This window comes from Microplitis mediator, chromosome 3 (assembly GCF_029852145.1).
Source record: "Microplitis mediator isolate UGA2020A chromosome 3, iyMicMedi2.1, whole genome shotgun sequence".
Classification (NCBI taxonomy): Eukaryota; Metazoa; Arthropoda; class Insecta; order Hymenoptera; family Braconidae; genus Microplitis; species Microplitis mediator.
In genome coordinates, this window is record NC_079971.1 from 22,708,566 (window position 1) to 22,723,311 (window position 14,746).

Consider the following 14,746-nt stretch of genomic DNA (forward strand, 5'->3'; position numbering starts at 1 on the left):
ACTATACAAAAGATAATTTTTAAAATAGCGCCATAAACAAATCACATAAAGGTCCACGGATGTCTTTTCGCAGAGTTCACGATAAAATTATCGGAATTTTATAATGCAGGTAGTTTTCTTTTCCAGATTCCTTCGACAGATATTGCAAATTCGACTAGTAGCCATAAAGACGTTGTTAACGTCAATACATTTGAAAAAGTCGATAGCCCCAGGAAAACATCGTCTGCAAAACCAAACGCAACATCTCCTATTCAACCCAAAGAAGTAGATGCCACTACTCTCTTAAAAATTGATATCAGGACACCTGTCTGTCCGTATTGGATTATACTGATCTTATTCTTAGGGTTTCTCATGGTTGGACTTATTATACACTTCACTCTCCGTACCATGCATAAGTCGAATCATTTAGAAAGAGAGATGGAATCAAATGCCATCAACTCTGTCAATATAGCTGTATATTGTATTGCAGAACTTCCTTAACTATAAGTTGCTTACTTTGTAGAGTGTAACTCCAAAAAATACCTATCACTAACATTATCTATAAGTCATGATTAAATAAAGATATTGCTTACAAAACATGTTTTTTGACTTATTCTTCATAACCTCAATGTAAACGCAACCCGCCCTCCAATCAACTTTGACCCCTATGAATCTGCTAGGTTTTTTACGAAACAGTATTAACAATACGCCATATTTCACATCTTCAACTTCCAACTATGTTACATTAACCGACTTAGAATAAAATATGATGTTTAAAAAGACACATATTTTCCGTTCCTTCATTCAAAACTAAAGGTTATAGTTACCAAAATTTTTAATTACCTCCAAGTGATGGCTGACAGAAGTATAAAATTGATGATTGAACCAATTGCTAGTTTAACTAAACAAATTGCTGCTCAAAAAATGGTGACATCATCCAGATAAGTTAATTGGGATGATGAAATGTGGAATCAGTTGCTCTCATGAGAGCTAAATCATTATTTTGTTTTTGTTTTCAATCCATTAAGCTGTGAGTCTTCAGCCTACATAGTAACAGTCAGCAGATAAAATATTAAAACGTGACGAGTAACATGTATTATTGTTTGAACTAAAAGTCCTTGTCGCCAGCAATGGAAAAACCCGTCCTCGTTTCCTTATCAATTTATTAATACATATAATACCATACCTAAAATTATAATAAAAATGAGCTGTTATACTGGCAAATTACACCATATAACAATAGCGTTATTGCCAATAATGACACACAGACTGATAAGACGGGTATATAAATAGTCCGCAGACTTTATTTACTCCAGAGTGGCATCCACATCGGTGTTGGCATCATGTCGAACTACATTGTGCTGATTGTAACTGTTGCTGTCATTGGCTTGACATGTAAGTATAGATAATGTGCTTAATAAATATGTCTTTAGTAAAAAAAATATCTTAAATTTTAGTTGTTGCAATCTTAACTGTATAACTTTCGTTTTCTACAGTGTTTATTCTTTACATATTTTACATTACATAGTCTTTAGGTTACGTTGCAAGCAATTTAAAGTCCCTGTCTTCTTTGAGTAAATATTTTATATAAATTTCTAACAAACTACTCTAAACTTTTTCGGACTATGTTTCCTGGCCATTTTTTTTTCTTTTTTTTTATTCCATAAACATCATTATTAGTTATCTGTTCCCATTTCGGTTTCCATATTTTTTGCAATCACGGATTATTTTTAGTAAGCAAGATTGCAGGCAGGTGGCAGTCTGGCGGCTATATGGAACGAATCCCACAGGTCAATGCATCATATTAACTTGTGGAAAATAATTCATTTGCTCTCTGTGGGAGTCGAACCTGAGCCTGGCCAGTACCTGAGTTCAAAGACAAGATTGTTATCCACTCGACCACAAGTACTGGTTAGATGTCTATGTATTCAATTACATTTTAGCTATAGAGATGAGCACGCAAACTATTTTTATTTTTTTTTCTCAAGGGGTTCAAGCAATGCCTAACAAAGAAAGTGCAGAAGCGACCCAGTACGCGGATTTCCTCAATCAAGGACGCAAAGATGGTGTATGCGGAAAAAATGAACATTACAGCGACACGCTTCAACATTGTGAAGAGTACTGCGACGGTGGCTATGGAAACATTTGCTACGTGGTAAGATTTTTTTTTACTGCTATTGTGACTGATCAGGTATGCGTACGTTCATCGCAAGTAATTTTTAAAAACAAGTCCATAGCGATCAAAGTATTAAAAATTAGATAAACATAAGGTCATCTATCTTTACTCCATGTGCGATATCTATCGTAGTCTTACCTTAATTTCGTATTATAATATATTTTTTTTGTTACAGAACCAGAAATTCTGTTGGTGCAACAAGGGTTACATGCGGGATCCATCAGGAAATTGTATGAAAATTGAAGATTGCCCGAAGAATGAAAAACAGAATTCAAAGACTTCGACATCCAGTGACGACAACGATTTTTTAAAACGGCTGGAAACTGTTCTAAAATCAGTTTCAAATTCTCCGGATTTACATAACTCAGTATACACTGACTCACGGGTAGAACGATTCGGCCGAATAATTGTTCAAGATGTTCTTAATTTGGTGTTTGGAAAAATTGAAAACCTCTCGGCTGTAAAAAAACACTCAAAAACTGAATCGGAAGTTCAGGAGTTTAACCGAACAAACCAACAAAAGAATGTGGTGATTGAAAAACCTGACGATCCTGCTGCTGAAAATAACAACGGAGAAGATGTACCACCAATTCCGAAACCTGATAAATCACTTGACCAAGATCTTCCTAAATCTGGTGCAATTCCGAAACCTTATAAATCACTTGACCAAGATCTTCCTAAATCTGGTGCAATTCCGAAACCTTATAAATCACTTGACCAAGATCTTCCTAAATCTGGTGCAATTCTGAAACCTTATAAATCACTTGACCAAGATCTTCCTAAATCTGGTGCAATTCCGAAACCTTATAAATCACTTGACCAAGATCGTCCTAAATCTGGTGCAATTCCGAAACCTTATAAATCACTTGACCAAGATCTTCCTAAATCTGGTGCAATTCCGAAACCTTATAAATCACTTGACCAAGATCTTCCTAAATCTGGTGCAATTCCGAAACCTTATAAATCACTTGACCAAGATCTTCCTAAATCTGGTGCAATTCTGAAACCTTATAAATCACTTGACCAAGATCTTCCTAAATCTGGTGCAATTCCGAAACCTTATAAATCACTTGACCAAGATCGTCCTAAATCTGGTGCAATTCCGAAACCTTATAAATCACTTGACCAAGATCTTCCTAAATCTGGTGCAATTCCGAAACCTTATAAATCACTTGACCAAGATCGTCCTAAATCTGGTGCAATTCCGAAACCTTATAAATCACTTGACCAAGATCTTCCTAAATCTGGTGCAATACCACCAGCAGAAGTTTGGATCAACATGGAAAAGTCTTCATAATATAGTTATAAGAATAATTCGTAGTGTTCGAAGACTCACAAACGTAAAGATCAGTGTAGTATAACCTAGTTGATAAGTGAGCTAATGTTCGATTACAATACCATTTTTTGTAATACAATAAGAGATTAATAATAAATAGTTTTCAAAAAGTGGAATTTCTCATTTTAAGTTGTAATTGACATCAATAACCCTATCAGTATTCCATAAAAAGAACTGTATAAGATTCTAGCAACATGCAATCCTACATGGATTTTTCTTATTATTTTCCATAGAATGATTCTCGTGTATGAGGAGGGATCTTTTTAACACATTTTCAAGTCAAACTTAAGTTCTACTAGAATCCTAGTGGCTGGGAACTAGAATATCATCAAGTTCTTTTCTCAACCGTTTAATGATTGACGGTCGATGTGAAACTAGAGTGGGTATGTAGCCCCTGAAAACGAAACTAAATACGTCAATACACAAGTTAGGTGGAGGAAATACATTTGTGGTCAGATAACAATGTAGTTATTTTTACAACCTACGAATCCGTTCAGGGACGTTCGCAACAGGATAACCACAACGGGAATTTTGATGATTGTCCTGAAAAATAATTAGGTACTGAAATTCAAACTAATAGCATGTTATAATGCACGTTTGCCATTAGAATAATAGGACGAAGTTCCAAATAGGTTTTAATTTTGTTCGTTAGAACCGATATAAAGCCCTGATTTGATTACATCAGTGTCTATACCACCACCATATTCACAGTAGTCTACAACCACCGTAAAGATGTCAAAAATTATGTTGATAGTCCTGATCCTGGCCATTGGCTTCTCATGTAAGTGATAAATCCAACCCTGACCATTAACTTCTATTGTCTGATAGATTTTTGTTTACAATATAGATGTTAGCAACAAATTCATGTGTGAATCACAAATTGAATTCTTAATAGTTTAAATTAAATTGCAGTCGCATAAATAGTAATTTAAAATAATTCTATTTATTTTTCAAGGTACCAAAGCCCAGCTGATTAGCTCTGATATTGCTGTGAAGAATTCGAGAGACGTTGATAAGGTAAAAAAAATTTATTTTTAACTATTTGATGAAAATAATGTAGATTTTAAAAACTAGAGAAGTTATTGTCCCTGGTCTAATTTTCGACAATCGACCTTTGGTGAAGTGGTAACATTATAATATTACAGATAATTGCTTGCGTTATTTTCACGATTTTGTCTAAGCGTCCATAGTTTTGAGTTTATGTGTGTGTGTATGTTTTACTGTGTTGAGATTCGATAATATTCGAATAGATAGACTGATGGAGATCAGTCTTGTGACATTGGAAAGACTTTCTTTTGATTTTTCTTCACTAATCAATTATACAAAGAACAATTCCGAGAATAACGGCATAAGCCAATTACATAAAGGATCAAGGACTTTTTTTGCAGAGTTCATTATATACTTATCGTGATTTTATAATACAGGATGTTCTCTTTTCCAGATTCCTTCGATGGATACTGCACATTCCACTAGTACTCAGAACTCAACGAGTAGAAACCATGAAGATATCGCTAAAGAAAATTCCACAGAAACGATAAACAGTACTACCCCACAACTGGAAAGAACAAACGAAACTTCTACTACAAAGTTCGGAGAGAAAGGAGTAAGCGAAGATCGCGGATCTACTGTTCTATCTAATTCTAGTACAACCACGGATTCCAACTTGAATCCAACGAATGTTGACTCAAATATAACGAATATCCACCATAAAGACGTTGGTAACGTCAGTACAACTGAAGAAGTGGATGGCCCCAGGAAAACATCGTCTGCAAAACCAAACGCAACATCTGCTATTCAACCTAAAGACGTAGATGCAACTACTCCCTCGTCTATCGATATCAGAGCACCCTCCTTTCCGTGTTTGATTATACTAATCTTATCCTTCGGGTTTCGTATAATTGGATTTATTATACTCTTCGCTCTCCGTATCATGCGTAAGTTGAACCACGCAGAAAAAGAGACAGTTTACTGATAATACTCAACTAATAGAAATTTCGGCATAATAACTAAAAGCTTTTTCAAATTAACAACAATGCAATCTGTATGTTATATTGTGAAATTTCATTACCCTTAATTTGCTTACTCTGTAGAGTGTCACTCCAAGATATACCTATTACTAACATTTTCTATAAGTTATGATTAAATAAAGATATTGCTTACAAGATATGTTTTTTGACTTATTCTTCATAACCTCAATGTAAACAATACCCGCCCTCTAATCAACTTCACCCCTTATCAATCTGCTGGGTTTTTTACGAAACATTATTTAAACTACGCCATATTTCACATCTGCAGCTTCCAACTATGTTTCATTACCCGACTTAAAATAAAAAATGATTTCAAAAGACACATATTTTCCGTTTCTTCATTCAATTCTAGAGGTTATAGTTATCATAATTCTTGATAATCTCCGAGAGATAGCTGACAGAAACATAAAATTGATGATTAAATCAATTGCTAGTTTTACTAAACATTTTGCAGCTTAAAAAATAGTGACATCATCCAGATAAGTTGATTGGGATGATGAAATGTGAAATCAGTCGCTCTCATAAGAGCTAAATTATTATTTTGTTTTTGTATTCAAGCCTTCAAGCTGTGAGTCTCCAGCCTAAATAATAACGCTCAGCGGATAAAATATTAAAATGTGACTAGTAACAAGTATTATCGTTTGAACTAAAAGTTCTTATCACTAGCAATGGGAAAACCAGTTCTCGTCCACTAATCAATTTATAAATACATACAATACCATACCTAAAATTATAATAAAAATGAACTGTTATACTGGCAAATTCTACCATGTAACAATATATGTTATTTTCAATGATGACACACAAAATGATAAACGGAACATATTAGTAGCCCACAGAATTTACCTACTCCAGAGTGTCATCCACAAAGGTGTTGGCATCATGTCGAACAACATTGTGCTGATTGTATTTTTCGCTGTCATCCGCTTGACACGTACGTATATATATTGTCCGTAATAAATATGTCTTTAGTATTTAATTATATTTTAGCTATAGAGATGAGCACTCGAACTACTTTTTTTTTTTTTTTCTCAAGGAATTGAAGCAATGCCTACCAAAGATAGTGAAGAGACCTGGGACATGGATTCTCTAGATCAAAGACCTGAAGATCTTGCATGCGGAGAAAATGAATACTACAACGACATGCGGCTAGATTGTGAAGATCATTGCCACGATCGTAATAGAAAATTATGCTTCGGGGTAAGATTTTTTTCTTAATGCTCTTGCGACTGATCAGGTATGCGTACGTTTATCTCAAGTAATTTCCAAAAACAAGTCTATAGAGATCAAAATATTCAAAATTTGATAAACAAGATGTCATTTATTTTTACTCCATATGCGACACCTGTTATAGTCTTACCTTGATTTTATTTCATAACTTTTTTTTTTTTTTTATACAGTTCGAGACATTCTGTTGGTGCAACGAAGGTTACATACGGGATTCATCATTGAGTTGTGTGAAAATTGAAGATTGCCTTAAGGACGAAGAACGGAAATCAGAGACTTTGACATCTACTGACAACAACGATTTTTCAAAACGGCTGGGAGCTTTTTTTCAATTAGCTTCAAATTCTTCAGTTTTACATAACTCCTTAGACACTGACTCAGGAGTACAACAATTCAACGGAACAAATGATCAAGAGATTCTTGATTTTGTGTTCGGAAAACCTAAAAACTCTTCAACTGAAAATAAACCCGTAGAAACTTACTCCGGAGTACAACAATTGAACGGAACAAGTGATCAAGATATTCATGATTTTGTGTTCGGAAAATCTAAAAACTCTTCGACTGAAAATAAACCCGTAGAAACTTACTTACGTGTACAACAATTGAACGGAACAAATGATCAAGGGATTCTTGATTTTGTGTCCGGAAAACCTGAAAACTCTTCGACTGAAAATAAACCCGTAGAAACTTACTTACGTGTACAACAATTGAACAGAACAAATGATCAAGAATTTCTTGATTTTGTGTTCGGAAAATTTGAAAACTCTTCGACTGAAAATAAACCTGTAGAAACTTACTTACGTGTACAACAATTAAACGGAACAAATGATCAAGGGATTCTTGATTTTGTGTTCGGAAAACCTGAAAACTCTTCGACTGAAAATAAACCCGTAGAAACTTACTCACGTGTACAACAATTAAACGGAACAAATGATCAAGAGATTCTTGATTTAGTGTTTGAACAACCTGACAATCTTTTTGCTGGAAACAACAATGAAGAATATAAATCACTAGATCCAAAACCTTCTGAACCACTTGAATACACTCTTATGACGTTCATACGCGAATGTCTTGAGGAACCATCCGCAGAAAATTAAATCGACGTGAGATAGTCTTCATAATATAGTTATAAGAATAATTCGTAGTGTTCGGAGACTTACAAATGTAAAAATCAATGTAGTGTAACCTAGTTAATAAGTGAACTAACGTACGATTACGATACCATTGTTTTGTAATACAGCATGAGAGATAAATAAAGTATAGTTTTCAAAAAGTAAAATTTTTGATTTTATGTTGTAATTGACAATAACAACCCTATAAGTAGTCCACAAAAAGACCAGTGTAAGAATCTAGCAACATACAATCCTACATAGATATCTCTTATCATTAACCATAGAATGATTCTCGCGTACGAGAAAGGATCTTTTAAACACATTTTCAAGTCAAACTTAAGTTCTACTAGAATCCTTGTGGCTACTTTTCTTAACCGTTTAACGATTGACGGTCGATATGAAACTAGAGTGGGTATGTAGCCCCTGAAAACGAAACTAAATACCTCAATACACAAGTTAGGTGGAGGAAATACATTTGTGGTCAGATAACAATGTAGTTATTTTTACAACCTATGAATCCGTTCAGGGACGTTCGCAACAGGATAACCACAACGGGAATTATGATGATTGTCCTGAAAAATAATTAGGTACTGAAATTCAAACTGATAGCATGTTATAATGCACGTTTGCCATTAGGATAATGGGAAGAAGTTCCAAATAGGTTTTCATTTTGTTCGTTAGAACCGATATAAAGCCCTGATTTGATAACATCAGTATCTATACCACCACCATATTCACAGTAATCTACAACCACCGTAAAGATGTCAAAAATTATGTTGATAGTCCTGATCCTGGCCATTGGCTTCTCATGTTAGTGATAAATCCAACCCTGACCATTAACTTCTATTGTGTGATAGATTTTTGGTTACAATATAGATGTTAGCAACAAATTCATGTGTGAATCACAAATTGAGTTCATAATAGTTTAAATTAAATTGCAGTCGCATAAATAGTAATTTAAAATAATTCTATTTATTTTTCAAGGTACCAAAGCCCAGCTGATTAGCTCTGATATTGCTGTGAAGAATTCGAAAGACGTTGATAAGGAAAAAAAGGATTTGGCTCTTTCGAACAGGGTCATACAAACAACTGTGACTCACGCAATGTTTCCATATACAAGGTAGAGTTGAAATGATTGGAAAATAATACACAGTAACAGTACTACTCTCACATTGCCTGCATGCGAAACTACGTATCTTTTTGATTTATGGTCTCTACACTCGACACTCAACAAAATGTTTTGAAACTCCCAAATGCTAACGGGTTACATCGGTAAGTGTCAATCTTTTTTTACTGAACACTCATATTCTCTGGTAATTTGAAATCTTTCAGAGTTGTTTTATGATGCCCGGATTGTCATGTTGAAAATTTCTTAGTGGCCATCACTACTAGTAGAGCTGGCCAAATCATGGATGGAATCTTCATACATTGCCAACTATTTCGTACTAGTAATGTGTGTCAAGTTGAAAATTTCGGTGTTGAGGAATTCAAACATGATTATCAGACAGTAGTGTGAATGTGTGTCCCTTCCCACACATTTCAACCCTACTTTGTGTATTGAAATATTTCCGTAGTACGTATTCTCTACATGGCTAATTTGAATACTGGCAGAACAAAATCTACCTTTTTTAGAATAGGCCCCTGCCATCGATGTCATGCACTCACTCTTGTGTCAAAATGACCTTCTGGACTATGGAGTGGGGTTCCAAAGTCAACTTCTAAAGGGTTACTTTGTGTGCGAATTCGTATTGTCTCTAAAAATTGTAAGTCTCTTACAAAATAATGTATCGACGTAACAAGTTTTACTAAAAATGTATTCAATTTTTCAGCTTTCAGGGCGTGAAGTATAGTGTTTAAGTTTTCTAAAATATGCAGAACAAAGTGACTACTTTTGTGTTGCTTTAATGGGAACGCAAGTAGGCAAGATAAGCTGGTTCTGTTGACGTCATTCCAAACCACCGGTAGGTATCGTTATCAATTAAACCTACAACGCAAAATGAATAACAGGATAACCGCACATGGATCTGCGCACAATGAATGCCTAAATAAAGGATCGAGTATCGAAAACTAAAAACAATATTAGCCGATGTTTACGTTACTTACACTATGAAAGTATGGCTGTTATTGACGTCACACAATCAAATCCCTATATAATAAGCTGTGCGTTAGTAACATGCATTCGCTGCTCACTGTTGACCATAAGCATACTGCAAAATGTTGTTAAACAGGATTCTGTTGATTTTATTATTAGCTATTTATAGCACCCCACGTAAGTATTAACAGATGTGTGCTTAATAAACTAATTTTTTTTATATTTTGATTGGAGTCTTAACTTAGGACATAATAATTAACATCTCCTTTGTTTTATTTTTCAGGTATTGGAGCACTACCAACTGAATCTAGTAGAAGTAGAGAGACGAATCAACTGGATCTCACATCGGTAGCACTGCAGATAGATTCTAAATTAAACTATGTGCTGTGTGGAGAACATGCAGTTCTCAACAGAACAATGCGAGCTCTTGAAGTTCGCTGTTATGATGACATGCCACCGTTTAAATACAAGGTAAAATATTAATAACAATTACAATCACGAACCGGATTAAAATGTGATAGAATATCTCTCCTCGTAGAGATCATTTAATATTTTCATTATTCATATATTCCAAATCGTTATATTTTTCAGAATTTTCTACCGGAGTGCGCATGTATCGATGGTTACATGAGGAATTCAGCGAACATTTGCATCAAAGCGGCAGATTGCGGTCCCTATATCAGTGGATCCAATTTTGCAGCATCAGAAGATGAAGACCCGGCCTATGTAGATTTTTTTTGGTCATTAATAATTTTTCACATATTTTTTCTGCTTGTCACAACTATTATTTATGGTATAGCAAAGCTCTGTTGTCTTAAAAAGGAAACATATGATGAAAAATAATAAATAATCGGTATCTATCATTACTTTGTTTAATTTTCCTTTATTGGGTATTCTACAGATAAGAATTCGGGGGATCTCAAATCTCCAAATAGAAGGTCCACTGTCAAGAAATCAGTGGACAGAATAAAAGAGTTTTCCGTTTATTTTTAACGATTAAAAGCCTGGTCAATCAACAAAATCGTTTATGGGAAACACCCACCCAAACACACACACACTAAGAATCTTATAGATCTCAAAGTCCATAATTATTGTCGACTGCATATAACAATGGTCCCTTGGTCACTAGTATATCATATCGATGTTCCAGTAAATCATAACGCCAGCAGAAAATGGTTAAAGCGTTTAAGCATTGCATTAAATTCTTCTTTCATATCAAATTTGCTAGTAGTTAACTCACTTTCACATGGAACAGGTAACCCCTAGAACGAGACATCAATACTAACGCGTAATGATTAGCGTGTGAGTCATGAACGTCACGATACACAATCCCCGCATGGCCGGTGTGCCCTAGTAACATTCATTCGCTCCTCTGCGTCGACGTCAAGCTCACCACAACATGTTCTTAAACGAAAATAAATTGTTTTTATTATTGGCTACTAATGTCGTCATATGTAAGTATAAATAGACCATGTGCGTAATAGTAAATTACATACCAAGGAAGAAAGGACATTCCAACCCAGGTGCGTAATTGCCTACCTGACGCGAAGGAGAGAGCGGCAAACACGCAAATTGGGACGTCCTTTTTTCCTTCGTAGTGCATATTCTGTTTTTTAACACATCTGTACCTAAAAGTTTAAATGCTTGCCTCTGTTAAACGGAACTGGAATTGAAACTTCCATCGCTGGTATGGTGACGAATGAATCCACTTCTTCATATTCTTATTGGATTCTTAACTAAGTAGATAATATTCAACGTTACTTTGATTTTCTCTCAAGGTATTGGAGCGCTACCGGCTGGACCTAGTAGAAATAATGAGATAAATAACGTCGACCCTACATTAACATCACTGCAGACAATTTTTCAAATTAACTATCTACTGTGTGGACAATATGCGGTTTTAAATAAAACCCTGCGAGCTGTGGAAGTTCGCTGCTACGATGACAAGCCTGAGTCCGAATACAAGGTAAAACTCTTTAATTTCCTTAATTAGTATAGGCATTGACCTATTGATCATTAACTCTGAATTAAAATTGTATTGCTGCGTAGTAACGAATACAATTCTGTTATTAATGTAACCACGAAGCGGGAAAAGATAAGAGTAAAACATTAAACTCCGTGTTATCCGGTAAACATTTTCGTAGATCGTATCTTATAAATTGTTATGTTTTTCAGCTTTCTTCGCCCGATTGTGGATGCTTAGATGGTTACATGCGGAATTCGGCCAACGTTTGCATTAAAGCTTCAGACTGTGTTCCAGTGTCCAATGGATCCAGTTCCTCAAGAAGTGAACCAGTGGAAAAACGCATTGTATTGATTATTTGCAACGCAATCGTTGGTGTCGGGTACATTATGTCATACATCGCGATCATGTATACAATCGTGTATTTCTTTCGTTCTCAGTTATCTGCCAAAAATTGGATGGTCAGATAGATTAAATGCTTATTAACTATTATTATTTTGTTTAATTTTCCATCATTTGGTATTTTGGAGATAAAACGTCAGAAGAATCTGTCTAACAAAAAAACTTCTGTAAATAATAATTTATAAAGCAGAATAATAATCTCCATCTAATACACAAGTTTTCCAATCATCTGTGTGTGTTAAGATTTTTATAATAGATGTAAAGATGGTAGCACTCATCGAAGTACGGACGGGTACTTTTAGATGATATTATATAAGTTTCATCAGCAGAATATTCCACTGATGATCTTTAGGGCTCAAAATTACAACAGTCTGACGCAAGTTTCTGGATCAGAAATATGGAGTAATAGGTACACAATTCTCATGCAAGATATGTGTTACAAGTTTCTTACACCATATTTCAGTTAATTTCAAGCACTATAATGTTACACATCCAAACAAATCTTGCGTCAGCATTGCTTAATAGTGTCACTGAAGAACTAGTCCTAAATGTCATGCATGTATGTACTTTTTAGTGCCAGAAATATAGTGCAACTTTCTTCAGAAGATCAGTACAGAGAAATAATTAATCTGTCTTTTAAGAGAGACCAAAAGTAGGTAGGGAATGCAGGACTTTAGTGCGTCATTCGAAACCAATAATATATATTATTTTAAATTCGATTTCTGACGCAAACCCAAAAGCAGGAAAACCGCATTGGAATGTATGCCTGATAAACGCTGAAAAATATTATGAAAATATTGAAATAATGATGGAATAAAGTTCATATTTAGGCATACAGATGGATTAAACAATGCTTGGGTAATTTATCTACGTCATTAAATTCAATTATCAATCCCTATATAATCAGTAGCAATATTAATCCAATTCACAGTCGTGAATTAGCTTTACCGTGAGAAAGAAGTAAATACTAAACGCAACATGACCTCAGTAAAGTTCGCACTTATTCTATTCGTCGCTTGCATCGCCTTTATTGGTAAGTATAAATAACATATGTGTATCCACCATGTGTAATATTTTTATTTAACACCACGATCTAGATATAAGCTAGCTAAATAGGTATTAATATGACTTTTTCTTCTTTGAAGGGATTGAAACGTCACCCATCAACGGTGACTCTTGGAAACTTGGCTTTTGTGATGAAAACGAGGTCTATGATTCCATGCGGCGTGGGTGTGAAGAGCATTGTGATGATCGCAACCCAACATTCTGCTCTAAGGTAAAAATATCATCAATACTTAAAATTAAAACAATAAAATGCCTGTTTTGTGTTTGGGTAAATCCCGAATTACACAAAACCAACCGGAACAGATAAGAGTCACAGTCAAGCAGAGATTAAAGTTTTGGAATTAAATGAACACCGTGTTACCTTGTCTTTACTTTTATTGTATAGCTATTTGTTTTTTTTTTGTTACAGTTTACGACAGTGTGCTGGTGCAAAGAAGGGTACATTAGAGATGAATCGGATACTTGCATCAAAGTTGAAGATTGTCCCAACGTATCTGCAGACCTTGAGTTCTCCGAATCAATCATCGACACCTTCTACGTATCATATAAATGGAAATTGGACTAACTAACGGACTGATGAAATACTAACGACAAAATAAACGATCATTTTGCATGTTACCGTATTCGTATTATTCTTCCCACACTCATTCAAACTCCAAATTAGTCTAGTACTAAGACACTTCCGGGATTAGGAAAACGCTAATAGTTAATCACAAGAATAGGGATACAGTGGTTGATGAAACTGCCGCAAGGGTCGCCGGCTGCAGCAACCCTATTGTCTTCTGCTTTCAAAGATCTCTCCCACATGGATTTAGCAGAGACACTTGGTCGGAACTAAATTAGTGTAAGAATAGAGTCAAGCGAGATATCAGGCGTCATGCTATACTTCTATAGGTATTATAAGAACATTAATCTGATTCATTGGTCTAAATTAGGTGACATGAGTTTCAAGTGTGACACTTAAGGCCTATTCCCGCATGCGAAAGTTAATTCCAACATCTAGCAAAACTTCAGCACTAACACTAACTTACCAATCTAAAGCTATAAATTCCATGATAATCTCAGCTCAGCTATACTGCTCATGGAAATAAGATTGATAAATTTCCAATTCTTTTCATGGATCAATCGCAACAACCATTAATCAAAAAGTAATGATCAGTATTTGAAATCGTATAGCAAATCGGAGGGGAACGCACTTTCACTATCACTATGTTTTAGTTCTGGTAAGAATAGGATTTAAAAAAAATTTATTGTATGATTATTCAGAACAAATATTAATTGCAATAAATAGTTATTGGATTCAACAAAGACGGATGATATTCGAGGTTTTTGCATCAATCTAATTCATCCTCATACCAAGAAGAACT

At 34.8% G+C, this 14,746-nt stretch overlaps 1 protein-coding gene across 3 annotated transcripts; it reads left to right on the forward strand.

The window, feature by feature from the left end:
- Nucleotides 1-1,300: 1,300 nt before the first annotated feature.
- On the forward strand, nucleotides 1,301-3,675 carry LOC130664959 (uncharacterized). 3 transcript variants are annotated; one of them, XM_057465167.1, is made up of 4 exons: nucleotides 1,301-1,374; nucleotides 1,714-1,890; nucleotides 1,968-2,134; nucleotides 2,331-3,675. In XM_057465167.1, the coding sequence occupies exons 3-4, from the start codon at nucleotides 1,979-1,981 to the stop codon at nucleotides 3,450-3,452; spliced, it is 1,278 nt and encodes a 425-aa protein (XP_057321150.1). In that variant the 5' UTR covers nucleotides 1,301-1,374; nucleotides 1,714-1,890; nucleotides 1,968-1,978; the 3' UTR covers nucleotides 3,453-3,675. The 3 variants fall into 3 exon arrangements, with proteins under 3 accessions (XP_057321150.1, XP_057321148.1, XP_057321149.1); XM_057465165.1 differs by lacking the exon at nucleotides 1,714-1,890 and having other exon boundaries at nucleotides 1,308-1,374; XM_057465166.1 differs by lacking the exon at nucleotides 1,301-1,374 and having other exon boundaries at nucleotides 1,678-1,890.
- The last annotated feature ends 11,071 nt before the right edge of the window (nucleotides 3,676-14,746 follow it).